Here is an 18,725-nt window from a genome sequence, read left to right on the forward strand (position 1 = left end):
ATATATGAGGCACTGCCGGCCCTGCGCCCCTTTAGTTCCTTCTTTCCTCCAGTGACAGTTGCTGGAACCCATATCGCTCTTGCTGTCGCAAATACCCCGTTATCCTTATCGCTCCTTTTATGGAAAGTGGCTTTCCTGATAGCTATTACGTTAGCACATAGGGTCTCTAAGATAAGGGCACTCATTGCAGGTTCGCCATGCACAATATTCTACGAGGACAAGGTGCAGCTGCGATCTTATCTGGCATTCCTGCCCAAGGTAGTATCCCATTTTCAGAACAACCAGGATATATTCCTGCCAGTTGTCTATCTTAAATTGCATAATTCCATTGAGGAGCGTAGATGGCATACCCTAAATGTCAGGTGGGCACTAGCCTTCCACATCAAGAGGCCCAAACCCTTTTGCAGGACCACCCAACTCTTCGTTGCAGTGGCGGAGAGGATGAAAGGGCTACCTGTCTCCTCTGAGAGGATCTCTTTGTAGATATCTTCCTGCATAAGGCTCTGCTATGAGCAGGCGAACTTACCTCCATCAGAGATTTACGTCTCACTCCACCAGGGTTCAAACCTAGTCAGCGGCGTTCCTAGCACAGGCCTAATACAGGACATTTGTAAAGCTGCTGCCTGAGCATCGGTCCATACCTTTACATCCCATTATGCCATTGTTCAGCAGGCATGAGATAACGCCAGCTTCAGAAGGGCAGTGCTTCAGACGGCACATCCATGAACTCCAAGCCCGCCTCAGAGTACTGCTGGTAAGTCACCTAGAATGGAATCAACATGAGCAATCATTCGAAGAAAAGATGGTTACTAACCTTCTGTAACTGTTCTTCGAGATGTGTTGCTCATGTCTATTCCATGACCCACCCTCCATCCCTGCTGTTGGAGTTGACAGCAAGAAGGACCTGAGGAGACGCAGGGCCAGCAGTGCCTCATATACTGCAACATGAACGCGGGGCACCAGAGCTGGCTTTACGGATACTGCTAAGGAAAAATATCTGACAACTGCCCATAGGCATGCACATAACTAGAATGGAATGGACATGAGCTACACATCTCAAAAAACAACAGTTACAAAAGTTTAGTAACCGTCTTTTCTACCAATCCCAAGAGATCCGATACAATATCCACAAGTTCAATGAATATTTCAGATCTAACCTAAATACATGCTTACAGGCAATTAACTATTATGTAAGATTTATTAAAGAAGGCTTACTGTGGCTAAAAGATCATTATACATACATATATGTTCTTAAGTCAGTTTCACAGCAGAGATGGTGAGCTGATAATTTGTAAAAGTCCTTCTAGAATCAATTTGATAGATTAGTCCAATAGGCTGCCCATGTGCAGAGTTTGTTCAAATTCTTCCATCAGAATTTACAGGTGTAAGCTAGGGTCACTGTGGAGACCTCAGTCTTGCAACTTGAACGTCCCCTGACAAATTTTAAGCAGATCTGAGATAAAACAGGATTAGGCCGAAAGCTTCCTGTGTAGTTCTCCAGCATGCTATGATAGCCTTTTCACAGCAGAAATCACAACAGGCGTTCTTTGGCTGTAGAATAGATAATGCACACTGTTGCTTTGAAATAAATCCCTATTTCCTAGGCACACTACTGGTAATTAGCTGCATTCATTAACATAAGACAATTAACCATTCAAGCAGTTCACAGGTAGTTTTACAATGTGGAGTCACAACTTTCAAAAAGAAATAGAAACGATATTATTATACCACAAGTTTCATCTAAATGTTAATATCCCCTTTTGATCTCTGAATCAATAGAATATAGTAATGAAACATTACAAATAACTGAAATTTAGCATCTACAAGCTAATTAGATCATATTGTTAAACTTCTAACAAGATATAGATAAACACAGATAAATACAATTAATATCTACCTTTTAAATGTAGGCCTGTATTGATAGCGAATTAAAGACTCTAATCTATTAACATGGCTTTGAGAACTGTCTACAAGGAATGGTCCTGTATATCGTTTCAGTACTTTTCAAATATGTCCTTAAAGCTTAGTTTTCAGGTCACACAGCCTGCTGGTTGTTTAACCCTTTCTGGCTCTTTTCACACAAGTCAATTGTGAATCTTCCACATCAGCAAAGTGGCAAACATAATGGATTATCATCAATAAACACTTTCCTACTCACAGTATCCACATTAATATAATTTCTCCAACCTTCAACTTGTCCCCTCCCAATAACTATCATTGTTGCAAGATTACTGTGTGGCCTACACGTTCGTTTTGAATGTTTTTGTTTTTGTAAAGCTGAATCTTTACTCTTTCTTAGAGATAATTAGTATGACTCTCCATTTGGCCAGACATTGTGATTCTTTCCTGTCAAATGTTGATTTGCTTCACCCCCTTTACAATAAATTTGTACTGCTCCATTTTCATGGCATGGGTACTTTCCTTTTTTTTTATCATTACAATTTTTGTTTGAACTAAATTTTACTACTTGCCTATCACTGAGAAGAAAGCAAGGAATTTGAATTAAAATTGGCCTCTATCTTAGTTTCAAACACTTGAAACAACAACAAAAATCATGTATAGTTACAAAACTAAATATTTGTCGCTTAGTTGAAAAATTCTGATGTGGCAAGAGCAGAGTTAAAAGGTTTTTTGATAAAACTAACAATTTAATGTTTGACCCAAAGCAACTATTTATTTTTTGTTCATGAATTCAGTCTATTTAGATCATAGTTGAGGGAAATATCGATCAGGAGGTTGAGAGGCTGGTTCTTTAGCCTAGATTTTCCAAATTATTATTCAGTGTTTTGAAAGCAGCTTATTCTTTCTTTATGAAAGTTCCGTGGAGAATGAAATTAATATTTTACACTATGTGGTTCCCTGAATTAATGCACTGGTCCTCTCACCTCCTTGAAGAAGAAAAAATAGCACTGAAACCAGTCTAAACTGAAGCAACTGAATTACATTCAAATGGTCTGTTAGGTCAAGAATGGTTAATGTTCAGAATCCCTACTACAATGCAGGCATTTTTTAAGTTCTTGACTTGATCACTATAAAACAAAAAATAAATCTTTACATTATTGTTTTTCTATCACAGAAAATAATTTCTTTACTAACCTTCAGCATTTCTTGTGGCGGTAACTTAAACTAACGCTTCCCCTGAGGCAATTCTTGCCATGGACTAGTAGATATGTATTCATTCCTTATGCCTTGTGCTTCTAAAGATGTTACAGTTTTGACTCCTGAATATGAAGCAGAATGAAATAACTCAAGGGAAACTTACTTCAGGGAACCTTTTTTCACTTTACGGAAATGATTTGTTTAACCCTTTCTTTAAATTGATTTACGCATCCGGGTGGCACACTTTTTGATCTTGCCCTTCATAAATTAAAAATCCATGGCAGTATTTTGTTTCTTTTTTTGTTTATTTTAAATTCACATGAAACGTCCCACCTAGCAGGAGTGGAGAAAGAAACATATTTGAAGGTGCTAGTCATGTCACTTAATGCATTGCTGGAAAGTGGTTGGATACCAGGGTTATTGGTGTGCTATAATAACCTGAATAGAATGACAATGAATTTCATGAAGAGGATAAATATTTTCAAGGTCTGAAACTAAAAATATTTTTTTTAGAAAACATCCATACAACTTACAGCTACATCAATTTATTTTCTTTACGGTTTCGGTTTAGCAATAGGAAAAAAGAAAAACCCTCAATTGACTTGTTTTCCTGTTTGTAGCCATGAACTCACAGTTTATCATCAGTTATAGAAAACACCTGTCCCTTCTCTACACACTCATGTCCTTTATGATGTCCTGTAGACTGTTCAGCATAGTGTGAAGCTGTAATTTCTGAATCCGTGTCCTTTCTTCGCTGCATTCCCATGCTGGCTCCTGTGTACAAGACCCCTTGCATAAATATTACTCACTCTGATGTTGCAAATTAAAATAGTTGAAAATCTAATTGTACTACTAGGGCATTGATACTTGGACATTTTTGTTTCTTAAGGCCAGTATTACTGAGGTAAGGATGTTGGCTTAACCTAGCATGCAGTAGTACTTTTGAGGTATTAGAGTTTGAGACAGGTAATGAAACCTTTATTTAACTGGTGATTAATATATTCAGAAGAGTTTTGCTAGGAAAGCTAGGAACTCATTAGTAGACTGAGTCACCAAGGAGCAGCAGCAGTAGCTTAAACTTTTTCTTCTTTGAGATGGTCTCTGCATTTTCAAACTTTTAGGCTACAGCTCACCTTTGAAAATTTATGGAAAGCCAGCACTAACCTGGGACTCTTAAGTGTGCAGTAGGGCACTAATGCTAAAAGTAACAGTAAATTTTGACGCAACAAAATGATTTGTATACAATAAGAACTAAGGTTTAAGAAAAAATTTGAATTGGCTTTCTATGGGTATGTCTACCCTGCAGTTAGATACCCATGGCTGGCACATGCCAGCTGACGTGGGCTCACGGGGCTTGGGCTACAGAGCTGTTAAATTGTGGTGTAGATGGACCCTCCCACCTCACAGGGTCCTAGAGCCCAAGCTCCAGCCCAAGTCCCCAATGTCTACAACATAATTAAACAGCCCTTAGCCCAAGCCTCAGGGGCCTAATTCAGCAGACACGGATTTTTAATTGCTGTGTAGACATACCCTGGTCCCAAATCTCTGCAGATATGACTGGGCACATCCTAAAGGTGTGACTATGCAGATGCGATGCAATGCTGTCAAATTCTATTTGGTAGTAAGTAACCTCTTTCTCTCTCATTGGAGTGATAGAAGAGCAAGTGATAGAAGAGAGACAGTCATAGGGTATGTAAATGAGCTCATTCTGTTACTTGCTGAGAAGACTACCATAATAGGCCCCCAAATGTACAATTTAGAGGGAGAGAGATACTATAATTGGAAGTTTAGTATGCTTTATTTATAATGTACGTTGCTATAACATCAACTTGTTAGGTAAATGCCAGTATAATACTAAATGTAGCTCAAAAGGACTAGTATACTTTATGTAGTATACTTAATGACATTTCATGTGCTTGGCTTAATTTGACATTTATAGGCATTTATTACACTTTAAATATAGAGAGCTGTTAAATGTTGAACAAAAAGGTTCTCTTTTTAAAGAGAGAACTTGCTATTTTAATCTATATTACTAAAATGTTTAAGATAAAGGATAAAATTTACATGATGGCCAAAGTCTCCATTTTTCAAAAGCAGCTTAAGTGCTTGGGAGCCTGAGTTTCCATTGCATTTCAAGCTTCAGCTGTACCTTGTATTTAAGTAAGAGAAGTAGTAGCACAGACCCATTTTCCAATCACCTGTTTGTTGTAAGGTAAGCAAGCATAACAGCCTGTAGCCCTATCCCTTCCCACCATTGGGAGAGGTTCCGATTCTTGCATTGGGCTCTGCACGTCATTTCTCTAAGATAGTCTATCAGATAAAATGGTCACTGCTTATGAAATAGATAGCCAGATCCTTAATATTTAATTTCTGGAAAAGGGAAATCTTCCCTCCTTTTTTCTGAATTATTCAGAAGCAAGAGACACTCCTGGTGTGTTACCTTTATTTATTTATTTATTTATTTATTTATTTATTTTAAAAAGTTTGTGCTGGGGTCCTTGAAAATAAAATGACCCTTCCTAAACCTATGAATAAACACTAGAAGCTTTCCAGATGATGAGAGACCTGGCTCATATCTCCTTAGATTGATCTTCTGGCTGCTTTCACAAAGGCATCCATCATTACACTAGCAGTTAGTATCTTCTTCAAAGGTATCCTGGTCAGGAAGACACAGGGCATACTCTATTTAAAACTCTCATGAGGATGCACCTATATAGGATTCTTTAGCTGTGCTTTTTGCAGTTTAAGGGCCTGAGTGGTTTAGATGTTGTTAGACTCTATCATCCAATACTAGTTGTCCAAAGGGGGCCTCAAGTTGTTAAATATCCTGACATCCTGAATTGTCCGGTTTTACAGTTAATATAGTCTGTTCTTCAGTAGTAATTCAAATGGACCTTTGGCTTTGTCAGTGGCAAAGTGATTTTTCGAAGTGCTAATGTTTATCTCTTCTATTAAGGGATGTCATGTTTTGTGGGGTAAGCTAGATACAGCTCCTCAGCATAACTCTGAAGTGGGAGACAGGTAAAAAATCCCTCTCCCATCATAATTGTCAAAGGACCTGATGCTGAAGGATTGGTTTACTTTTGTATCTCAATTTCTCCATTCAAATTTTGAGTCAAGCACAGACAATCTAAATCTCACGGTCAAAACTGTGTTTTAACCATCCCAGTCAGTAACCCAGACCTCACAGAATAGGGAAGTCTTCATTCTCCTGTCATAATAAAACCAGCTCAACAAGTGGCACTAGCTATGTCGTCAGGAGAGAATCTCCCATCGACACCACACTGTGCACATAAGTGCTTATGCCTGCAAAACTGATGTCGCTCGGGGATTTTTTTTTTCCCCGCACCCCTGCGTGACAAAAGTGTTGCCAATGTAAGGGCTATTGTAGACATGGCCTTAGATATCCCGGGCCCAAGCCATTGAACACGTTGAAGATAAGAACTGAGACCTTGAACTTAATTTGATACTCTATGGGAAATCAGTGTAGGAAGCAAAGGACAGGTTGGATGTGTTCGTGGTAGCCAGTGTTGGTGAGGTGACATTCTGCAGCAGACTGTGTACCAGTTAGTTTGTTCTGAAAGCTTCATGTCCAGGTGTATTGTATTGCTGTGGCCCAGCCAAGAATTGATGAAGTTGTGAATAACTTCATGTACTGTGTATAACCATTGAGAGTAGACCAATTGCATATCTTAATTTTTTCATTTTGACTAATCAGTTCACACATAGGTGAATGAAAATTATTAATGCTGAAACCACTAAAAACATTTTCTAATAAATATTACTTGCGTTTTAAAATCTGTTTGTTCTATCCTATTTGTTTCTTTCGTCACGTGACTTGTAATTTCATCATACTGCAAAAAGTTTTATGTAGTTTTGGATCAGAATATGACAGTCTTCAATACCACCACAACCACTACTCTGCACTTCTTGACCCTTTTATCAGTGTCCTTCTTTTCTTACTGACACTTCCTCTAATTTCCAACATCCTTGCCGTCATCACATCTGACCTTATTGTAGGCAAGGCAAAAGAAACCATTGTCCAACAGTCAGACAACCAAAAATTTGCTGTTTAATACAGGTACTTAATTTTCTTTGCATTGATGAACTAATGCCTCTGACCTACAAATGAAAATCGACCTGCCACTTAAGTTCCCTGTTACCAAATACGTGTTAACTGGGTACTTTTCTTGACTAGTCTTCTGCTTTGTTGAATGGCTTCTGTCTTAACATTCTGTGCTCTGACATTCTATTTACCTCTGAGGTCTATAGTGTTGAAGTAATCTTTCAGTATAAACTCATTTGCACCTTTATGATGGTAAACTCAGTCTGCTTTCTTTAACCTCTGTGGCATATCCTGCATCTTTCGCTATCTCAGCACTGCTCATTCTTGCATTTGACAGTTCTTACCTTGATTACTGCAGTGCCTTCTCTAGGGCCTCTGAAAAACTATCTAAAAAGTGAATATTATAGCCTTTCCACACCTTGTGTACAAATGACACTCTATACATCACTGTATTCTTACCAACTTCAGTATCCACTGAAAAATTCCTGTCCTCATCTTCAAGATCCTGACCTTTGTGATAGCTCTTCCTCCTACTACTTCAGTTTATTTCTGCTCAGTATTACCTTCCCTACTTCCCTGCTCTGTACTATCCTTTTTTGGACTTCACTGCCGCTGAGCAAGCTAATTGGAACAACCTATCACTTCTTTGTTTTTGAGATGATTTAATCTTTCCCATGCTACCTGCAACTAGTAAGCAGTCAAACAGTTCCCCAAAACAGCACTTATCAATTTTGTTAGATTAGGTGTGGACAGTAAACTAACTTATTAATGTACCTTTACATAAATTCATATCTTCTGTATTGCGTTAATTGTATGAATAAGTTAGAAAATTAAATAGGCCCAATTAATATAAAACTTACTTCAGTTTGTGTTGAAGAAAATTATAATATTTAATTTGAATTCAGCTTAAGTTTTAAATCTGCTTCCTAAAATCACTGCAGCATGTTTTATGAGTTAACTGCCATACCCACTTTTGAGGAAAGGATGAGATATTTTCCTAGCACCAAGTTCACTGCAGGTAATTAAACTAGTCACAATAAACCGTAAATAACACTGCCTCTCTAGTAAGAATTGATGTCTTCACACAGACATGTGTTATGTTATTTATTATGTTTGTTTATTTTATTTACTTATTATGTTTGTTTTATCAGAATTTTTTAAATAGTCCATTAAAACATTTTGATGGAAAATGGCTTTTTGACAAAATGGATGTTTTTATGAAAAATTTGTTATAAGTGGAAACATTAAATTTTTGTCAAACCAATCACTGTCTTGTTTAAAACAGAATTATTCTTTGCACGTATGTTGCAGAGAGAAGTCATTTTTGACCAGGTCTATATTTTAGATACCTGAAGTCACCAGTGGTGACTTAAAGTTATCTGATTTTCTTTTACTTCTCAGATCCTGGAGTCCTTGTGGATAGTAATGAGTCGTAATGTGAGCCTGCTCTTTACCACAGTAACAACACTAGTGACAATCCTCTTCTACAGTGGGACGGCCCTTCTCAATTTTGTGCTCTCACTGGTAAGTAGCATGGAGTGTACTGCTTATGCTATTCATTTTATTTCCCTGCAAGATGGAGCTTTCACCAAGGATTTTAGGAATATCCATTCATCTTTAGAACACAGAATGAAAGATTTAAAGGAACACATTTAAATATTAGTGAATGCTTATTCACAGATCAGACTGGGGTTTTTAAAGTGCTTTTGTTTTGTATATATGCGTATGTGGATGGCAACTATGTGGTGTAATACAGCATAAAGGTTTTATCAGTATGAGTTTGGAATAATAATTTTGCCCGTTCATAAATAATGTAGGTCATCTTATACTCACAGTAATAAATGGCTACATCCTCAGCTGCAGTTAAAATACACTGAACATGGAGATAGAGTGGCTTTGAATTATCCTGCCTACTTGCCTGGAACTGGGAACTAGTTCAGTCATTGGCACTACTTAAAGCACCTTGGAAGCTACTGATAATTACACTAAAGGTGTTCATAGCTCTAACTTTTGAACTTTAAGGGTAATTATGTACTGGAGTAGGCTTCCAAAGGAGGTTTCAGAATCCCCGTCACTGAAGGATTTTAAGAACTGGTTAGATAAATACCTGTCAGGGATGGTCTAGATATACTTGGTCCTGCCTCAGCTCTAGGGGCTGGACTTGATGACAGCTCAAAGTCCCTTCCAGCTGTACATTCTATAATTCGATTATATTACCTCCATGTATGTGGATAGGGTGACGTGTAAAGTTTTTATTGGTATGAGTTTAGGGAGGCCATTTTACTTACGTAAGCATGTTATATGTAGGTCATTCTAAATGAGTATGTCTAATGTAATTTATATACACATAGTGTAATCTTTCAGAATCCTTTTAGCTTTGTTGAAAAACTTTGACAGTGTGTCCACTTATTTTGCTTATAGTTCTTTCTGAAAGCTAGTATTGTTAGTTTTTCCGAAGTATATCTCCAAACAAAGGCATTGTTCTAAGTAGGGAAAATTATTGTAGGGAATTGTAAGCAAAACTGCTGATTACACAATTACTGTATTACGTTGCATTCATTAAGGAAGTGCTTTCAATAAATCAGTTTTATTTACCAAATTGAGTTTTTCATAAGATGCTTTTTAGACTTGTGTATTTTTTTTTAATTAGCACTAGTGCACATACTAAGAGTGGTCTGATACTTTTTACTTAAAAACAAGGGCTTTTTTGAAGAATGTGTTTGTTTTAGTGTGTGTGGCTTAACTTTTAAAGATCTTTTTAATTCTAAATCTGATAGCCACAGGTATGTGGAGTAGTTAATGTTAGAGGTGATTTCCTTCTTTCCATTGCAGCTGTGTGTTGACAGCTGCAACTTTTAAATAACTTAATGGCTGGAACAGAGCCTGAGGCTTGTGATCACCTATATCTCAGACACTGAGCTGGCTTGTGTAAAGGACCCTGGCCTGAGTGGGTGTTTTTAATCTAAACAAACACTGACCTGGGAAGTGTGATTGAAATCCTGATAGTGTTTTTGTTGTGTTTTTGTTTCAAAATATCTGTTTTGAATAATTGGAAGAAAATAAAGGCCTGCTGCCAGATTAACTTTAGCAATTGTTAATGGAGACTGTGAGGAGAGGGGATGAGATCTTTTCCCATTTATTTGGTTAACTAAAACTGCATAATTTAAATGCTACTTCAGGACAGTTGTGTGGGTTCTAAATCACACTTGAGTAAAAAATAAGAGTAGGCCATGAGGATCTCTTAGCTGTTTTGCTATCTTAAGTTCCAGAAAAATTACTTTTCCATTGATTTATAGCTATGCCATTCTGCAGTTATCCCTTACTTCAGTTGGGGGAGAAAAGCATAGAAAATAGATGTTCTGTGTATAAATATTTATATTTATTATTAATTAAACTGCATGTAACCTTAAGTTCTCCTAAAGGTTTTTACTGTGTCCTTTTACCATCTTCTTATAACTATAAACAACTTTTAAAAGAAGAGGGGAAAAAAGGCATTCTTAAGATCAACATTAAATCTGTTCACTGAGCCTGGTATACAGATAGCCAAACAGTCTGTTCCTTGGGACAGTGATTAAAATGCACATGTTAATCGTTGTTCTGAGAACTCTGGAGAGCTGGCTTTTTGTCGAGTGCTTGCTCATGTCCATCCCGTGTCATGTCAGGTGTGCGTGTGCTACATGCACTGGTGCTGGAGATTTTTCCCTCACTGGTATTCGTAGGCCCAGCTGTAGTGCCCTCTGAGCTGCGTGCACATGTGCCAGTATAAGGGGTGCCACCGGCCCCTCTCCCTCTCAGTTCCTCCTTAAGGTCCTTTTGCCTTGGCTCTACTAACCAGTAGTTTCTCTTAGACACATTGTATATAATTGTGTACAAGTTAGTCAGTTCAGTTTGTTAGTAGTAGGTTATAGTCCTAGTCCTGCAGGCTTCAAACCATGTGTGGTGTGCAAGAAGCCCATGTCCGTAAGTGATCCCCACCAGAGCTTCCTGAAGTGCCTTGCAGAGACTCACGTGGAAGATGAGTCACAATCTGTAAAGGGTTCAGACCATGCACTAAAAAGAATGGGGCATTCAATTGCAAGCGATTCTGATGGAGTCGGCTCTTTAACCGGCCTCCAAGCCGGGCCATTCAGACTCTGGACCAAGTACATCAGTATCTGTGCAGCGTGCCCCTCCGGCACTGAGCTCTTCCCAGTACCAATTTCCATCCCCAGTGCCAAAGAAAAGGCAGAAGAAATTGCATATCAGAAGAGAGCACTCTCTGAAACCAAGAATGGCAAAAAGGAAGCAGGGGATGAGTGGAGACCCACGCTGGGCCGCTCGTCTTCCCCGGAACTTGGGTTAGCAACAGCCATGCCCTTTAGAGTTCAAAGTCTGATCTGGAACCCATTACCAACTCCTGAGAGCTTGGCAGTTCTGGAACCTGTGGAGGTTTCCTCCCATCCCGAGTTCACAGGTGCAGCACTTGCTCTCTGGGGCACCAGAGAGATGGTCAGCAGCAGTTTCACACCCAGCACCTGATTTAGAAGAGGAGTCAGACCAAGGTGTGGAGGCACCAGCAGTAGCACCAGATGAGGCTACTCCAGCCAGGGAGTAAGAACTGATTCCTTTACTGGCCACATCCTCTTCCTTGCCAGATGAGGCAGTGGCTGGGCCGTCAACTGTGGTCTTGCAGGATGACTTCAGAGCACATGAAGAACTGTTCAAGTGGGTAGCCTCCAATCTCTGCTTGGAGGCAGAGGAGCTGACACTCTTTGACATCCTGGAGGCAGCAGCTTCATCTAAGGTCGCCCTCCAGGTCCATGAAGGGGTCGTGAAATTTATGAAAGCCTTGTGGCAGATTGCTTCCACTCTGCCCCCTACATCTCTGAGGGCCGAGGAAAAAATACTATGTGCCCTGCCAAAGGCTTCAAGTATTTGTATTCACACCCCTCTCCAGGATCATTGGTGGTATCGGCCACCAACGAGAGGGACCAACAAGGGCAGGCTAGTTCAACACCAAAAAATTAAGAGTCAGACACTCTACATTTTTGGAAGAAAAGTTTATTCGACTACTAGCCTGATTCATGAAATCAGAATCTTTTGGCCTGCAATGTCCATTGGGACATAGCTTGCATGTCCTCATTACCACCCCCCCCCCTTCCCTAAGAGCATAAAGGGCAGAGCAGATCCAACTGAACCTCAGTTCCCTTTTGCCACTTGTGGGCTATGAGATTGAACTGAAAGTAACCATCTCTCGCATTTGCATTTCTGTACTAGTATTTATATGTAGGTCTCTTTCGCTGGTTTAAGATTACTTAATTCAATAGTTTGTATAAGTTTACTTTTTGTAAGTTTTAGTTGGGTGAATTTCCTTAAATTTTCTATTCACCCAGTGTTGGGTTTTCAGATTCTTGGCTGATGAAAAACCTGGTTTTAAATACTGTTTGCCATGGGAGGCAGCTATTCCCCTCAGTGACTGACACTGAGTGTTTATTTCCTCTCTGAGATGGGGCACATCATCCAGAAATTTACTTTCCATTTGTTTTCAAAACACATGTTAAAAGCAAGAGATGTTTGGTTAAAGCTCATCCTCCTAGATAAGTCTAAGGCCCGCCTAAGACCCTGGAAAGCTGGTTCCTTTTGGGTCCAAGTAGTTCTTTGTAATAAGTGCCTCAGCAGTAACTGCCTGTGTCTCAGCTTCTAGGGCTTCTGCTTCATCAAAGCCATCTTTTGATCCTTTTGTCATTCCTTCCTGCCATCCAGAAAGGGGGAGATTTCAGCGCCTCTTATCCAGGGAGCATAGACTCAAATCTCCATCTAAATTGAAAGAGACATCTCCTCTTTCAACTTGAAAAAAGAACAGCTGAAGGCCTCACCAAGGGTCTCTCTGTCACTTGGGAAGACAGAAGCTAGACATCTGGTGCTGACGAAGTCATTCTATCTCTGACTTGGATATAGAGTCTGAAGGATCACCCCATGGGTTTGCTCTTATGCTGATAAGACTATTGGTCCTGGTCCCCATCACACTGGCACTATCCAGCCTGATATGAACTATATATAGTTTCCTCTCGGCAACTATGCCATTAGGACCAGGATATACAGTGCCAGGGGATTTGGTTATATTGGCCTTACGTGGATCATCTTTGCTTTCTACCTCAGTTAAGATTACTGAGCTTCTAATGCAAGTTTTGGTACTGGGTCCATCCTATCCCCTGGTGTGGCAACTCCCATCCTGCATCCCTCAGACTTTTATTAGAGCTTTTCCTCCTCTGCAAGAATAGTATTCCTACTCTTCTTCCTTTGATATTGGTGGGGGTGGGTCACCTTCCTTTTCCTCCCTGTCTCCCCTCCCCTACCCCCCCCCCCCGCCCCCCAGAGTGCAATCCTATTCTTCTTAGTATTCTGATAAAGGGGGTTCCAGGGCTAGGAGTTGTGGCATACATAGGGAATGGCCTCTTTCCTGGTACATGCTACTGTCATAATTCTGCTTCTTGACCTTGCTGAATACCTTGCAGTGTTCATAGGGCAAGGATACCCAGCTTTGGCTTCTAGAATTTCACCACAGGAATTGCTCAGAACTCCACTACAGTAGCCTTCTCAACTCTCCATGGCCCAGACTATGGAGCTTTCAGAACTTTCGGAAGAGGTAGTAACAACAGGAGTCCTCTGATGTGATTCCAGCACACATTATCTTTGTTGCCAAGCAAAGCTATTACACTATCTACTCTTTCATCACCTGACGTGAGAACATTTTAATATGACCTTTGCAGGATGGCAGAAGCACTGGAGATTCCTGTAGAGCATCCAGACTTTCAAATTTGGGGATATTTTTGCACTTTTCTTTACCTGAAAGAAATGCAATGTCTGTCATAGAGGCCTTTTAGAACCTACTTATCTATTCTGGCAAATGCCAGCATCTATATTATAGTTGCCATTGACTTAACTGTGGTATCTGATGAGTCATAGCAACCTACTAAACAATCTTTGCTGTAAATTGACCCTCCTTGATCAATGATAGTTCCTCTTTAGATTTTAGAGGAACTTAACCTAAAAACTCTGATACCTTGTACCAGTTAAGATAATCACATTTTGAAAGGAGAGCTTGGTAATTGACTTTTGAGTTGCACACTAAGCAAAGAGTAGCACTTCCAAGTCTCCCTTGGCTCAGTTTCTTTGGTTACAGCAGCTCGGAGAGAATGAGAAAACAGGCCTCAAAGCCAACTCTGAGTATCCAGTGAAAGATGTAAGTAGCCATACTCAAACCTCACAGAAGGAAACTAGGTATCTTATCTGCCTTTTAGAAGTCAGGACTCCCATGCCTCATGTATCCTGGCTGCAGTCATCTAGGTTTACCAGAGAAATCCAGAATATAATAGAGGATTTCACCTGTGACAAGAATCAGTGTTTCTTTCTGTTGCACCTGATGATGCAGTATGTAATTTAAGGTTCTGGAGCTTTATTGAGATCTTTAGGCTTTTACACTGCTCAGGTGGGGGGGGGAGGGGGGAACAGCTAAGTCAGATGTGAGTCCCATTTTCAACTGTATTAGAGACCAGCCAGATCATCCAGGAAGAGGTAGAAATTCCAGATGAGGAGTCTGCCTTCTACTGTTACTGCCACCACAACAAGAACAATGCTGTTTTCCAGGCAGTCAGTTTGCTAAATCATGTTAAGAGCAGTTGGGAACCACTATTTCTTCCTTACCCCCATTTGGCGATTATTTGATTATTTTCAGGAAGCCTGGAACAAGACCATCTCGGACCAATGGGTTCTGCATACTATACAAAAAGGTTAATCAATCCAGTTCAATCCCTTTCAGGGACTGCTCTCATGAAACACTATCATGTCAAGATGCACAATTCTGCCTTACACTCTGAGTAATGGAAGAGATTTCTTAATTAGGGAAGGGTATTTACTCCTGTTACTGGCTAATTCCCAAGAATGTATGCAGTGTTGCTGTAGGTGTATTGGTCCCTAGATATGAGCGAGACACGGTGTGTGAGGTAATGTCTTTTATTGGTTCAACTTCTGTTGGTAGACAGATGAGCTTACACAGAGATCTTCTTCAGGTCTGGGAAACTAACTCAAGATAATTAGTTCCCAAGAAGTCAGGTTGGTGCCCCATTTTGGATTTAAGATACCTGAACACCTTTGTCTGCTGGTTCATATTCATAATGGTGACCCTAGCTAAAATAATCCCTACCTTGGGTCTTCTAGACTGAATTGCAGCTCTCAATCTGCAGGATGCATATTTATATTTACCCAGCACACAGGAAATAATTGCAATTTGTAGTTGGAAAGGCACACTATCAGTCTGCACCCCCAAGAGTATTCACAAAAGTGTCATTGAATTTGCCTTTGTTTACAAGATTGGTAAGTGGACATCAACCAATCTGAGCAGACATCATATACACATGGAAATACAAATTCCACAAGAAATCCTCTTATCTTGTGATAAACTGATGGAATAATCAATCAGTTTGTTTGTGCTAGGTTGAATAGCTGATACACCCAGATGAATATTGAGTTAAATGAAGATAATTGGTCATTTTGGACATACATACATAGAGTTTTTATTTAAAACAAAGGTGTTAATCTGACTTCAAGTGAATTCTCGTGCAAAATAATTCAAACTCATGCCTCATGTATCCTAGCTGCAGTCGTCTAGGTTTACCAGAGAAATCCAGAATACAGTAGAGGATTTCCCCTGTGACAGGAATCAGTGTTTCTTTCTGTTGCCACTGATGATGCTGGTAGAAGAATCAATATCAAGTATACAAGGACATTACCTTTTCTCCACCTCCTCCAACAAAGACCCCAATGACAGATACTTCTGATTGTCTAGATGAGCCGCCCCCCCCCTCCCCCCCTTCCCCTCCAATTACAAGCTTTAAGATTTGTGGTCCCAAAAGGAGACTTGCCTTGCACATCAGTAGTCTAGAACTCAGAGTGGTCTATCTGTTTTATGTAAACAGATAGGGAGGAGCCAGATCTACTCCCTCTGTGCAAAGAAGCTATCGTTTTGTGGAACTGGAGCATACAATATCAAATGACAATTTCAGTCCTTCAGTCTACCAGAGTGACAGAATGTGCTGTCAGACCACTTGAGCAAACAGTTTTCACAGAACCATGAATGATCAATCAAGGATCCAGTCATCAGATCAGTATTCAAGCAATGGGGATTTCCAGACATGGGCTTGTTTGCTACCCAAGAGAATGTGAAATGCAAAAACTGGGCTGAAGTCTGAGATCTTGAGTGGATGCATTCCATAGGCATTTGTATGTACCTGCCAATTCCTCGCATTCAAAGAGCACTGAAGAAATCAAGCAAGAATCAGCACTGATGAGCCTCCTAGGTCCAGCCTGGCTGAGACAATACTAGTTTCTGGAATTGATAATGCTTTCCAGTAACACTACCTCTACCTCTCCTGATCAAGGAAAGATTCTGCATCCAGATGCAGCATCACTGCATCTCACTGCCTGGATGCTATCAGGTTGACTGACTTAGAAAGGACTTGTTCTAGAGATGAGCAGAATATCTTATACAAAGTAGAAAAGATTCATCAAGATTTATTTATGCTAAGAGGAAAATGTTTTCAGTCTGGTCGTCTCAGTGCATTTTGTCTCCAGCTCACACTGTTTCTTCATATCCTCATGTAGCAATTGGTACACTTAAGGATTCAGGTCCCTATCTGTTCACTCCAGATTCACTCAGCAGCCATATCTGTATATCATCCACATATTCAAGACCATAACATTTTTTCCCATCCAACAGCCTTAAGTTTCTCAAGGCTCTGACTCATGTATTTTCATCTGTGTGGGAACCCCCCCTCCTCTCTCTGGGATTTGAATATTGCCCTTCAGAAGTTAATGGATCTTCCATTTGAACCCTTAACTACCCCTTCTATGTTGCATCCCTTTATGAAGATGGCTTTCTTAGTAAGATTCTCTTCAGAAATGAGTTGACCAGGACACTATATCATAAGGCAACTTATTAATAAATATTTACTCCTACAGATTTAAATGATGAAACTGAAGTGAATCTTGTAACTCGCAAGTAGCACACCACTTTGAGAAATCGAGCAAGCAGCTCTGCATTCAAGTTCTCAACAAGACTGTAGTTTTGTCTCAAACACTAACATTGTTGGTATAAAAACTTCTAGTCCTTCATGTTGCTATCTGACATGCCCTTCCTCTTTTGCACGAGAATTCACTTGAAGTCAGATTAACACCTTCATTTTAAATAAAAATCTCTAATATTTATGTCCAAAATGACCAATTATCTTCATTTAACTCAATATTCATCTGGTGTATCAGCTATTCAACATAGCACAAACAGGAACAGCTCTCTGTAGTTGTATTCTCTTAAACCAAGTCAAACCTTGAATCTATCCCTGTAATTAGTGACATAGGCCAGCTCTGTTTTACTAGTGTTTTAAGTAGAATTGATCTGGTCACCAGATAAGTCAATCTTGTAAACATTCCCTGGTGAGGGTGGGGTTGGTGACGCTCCCTCACCGTCAATCTCCAAGGAAGGCCACACATCCCGGCCCATCTGCCCTGTGGGGAATTCTAGCAAAAAGGGAGGGAGTTAGTGGTTCCGGGCCTCTTCAGCCCCGCTGGGCAATCCCACCATCCTGGGTCCCTCAGGCGGGGTGATCCAGTAGGCCTCCCTCTTTTTGTTGATCCATAGTTGAAGTCAGTAGAGCCTTATGTTGTTTCCTCAATAGTGGCTAAAGTGATTCTGAAATTCTGTGAAACAAATCCTCAAACTTACTTAAGATCTAGTAATGGGCAAAGGAGAAGGCATGTATTGATGTTGCATGTAATAGTGGGACTCTTCAGCTTGTGGGAGGAAAGGGCAAGTCAGTTATATCAAATATTATATATATGTTGTGATTCCTGGCACTGCTTTGCATAATATATGTTCTTTCAAACTGTAACTGCATATTCATATAAATGGAGTTGTTGGAGTGTGATGCTTTAATTACATGCATTTGCACTTAATATTAATTAAATGATCAGCAAAAATAAATGAGCTATATGTTTGTGTGTCTCTAATTCAGCTAACCCCCTGCTGCCACTTCTTCTTCTCCCAAATAAGAGAAGTTCACCACATGCTGCTGCATTGTTGCTCTCTAGGAAAGGGCATCCCCTTCTGCCATCCCAAAGGAAGATGCCATGGTGTGAGTGTGGTGCTATGCAGACTAAGCAAAAATTGTCCTCTGTGGCTCTACACCTAAGGCTTCAGACTGCCTTAATCCAGTCCTACACACTTCGCATTTCCAGATGGGAATAAATTCTGCTGGTGCTGGCAGCTCATCAGTTCAGCCTTGTGCTGCCCTATTATATTCCCATGGCTCTTGCTTTCAAAGAGAAGCAACGGCAGTCCTAATCATCCGGGAGAGCTCCTGTCCTGCTTTTTGATTCCCCCTTTTGTGAGCAGTAGTGTTAGAGAATGTGCTGCTTATGTAATGTACTCCTCTTTATGGTGAAGGTAGCACAGAAAGAGGAGCTCCCAGCATGACGATGTGGCCAAAAAAAAGGCTAATGCGATCCTTGGATGTATAAATGGAGGAGT

General features: G+C 40.0%; 1 protein-coding gene across 1 annotated transcript in view; it reads left to right on the plus strand.

The window, feature by feature from the left end:
- TMEM245 (transmembrane protein 245) overlaps positions 1–18,725 on the plus strand; it is a 128,714-nt gene that overhangs the window by 70,163 nt on the left and 39,826 nt on the right. The window contains exon 12 of the mRNA XM_067569945.1: positions 8,567–8,689. Within this exon, the coding sequence (XP_067426046.1) occupies positions 8,567–8,689 (123 nt within the window). The remainder of the gene's footprint in view (positions 1–8,566; positions 8,690–18,725) is intronic.

The sequence above is a fragment of the Emydura macquarii genome, unplaced genomic scaffold (assembly GCF_026122565.2).
Source record: "Emydura macquarii macquarii isolate MOO-44397 ecotype Brisbane River unplaced genomic scaffold, CSIRO-AGI_Emac_v2 contig_2975, whole genome shotgun sequence".
Classification (NCBI taxonomy): Eukaryota; Metazoa; Chordata; order Testudines; family Chelidae; genus Emydura; species Emydura macquarii.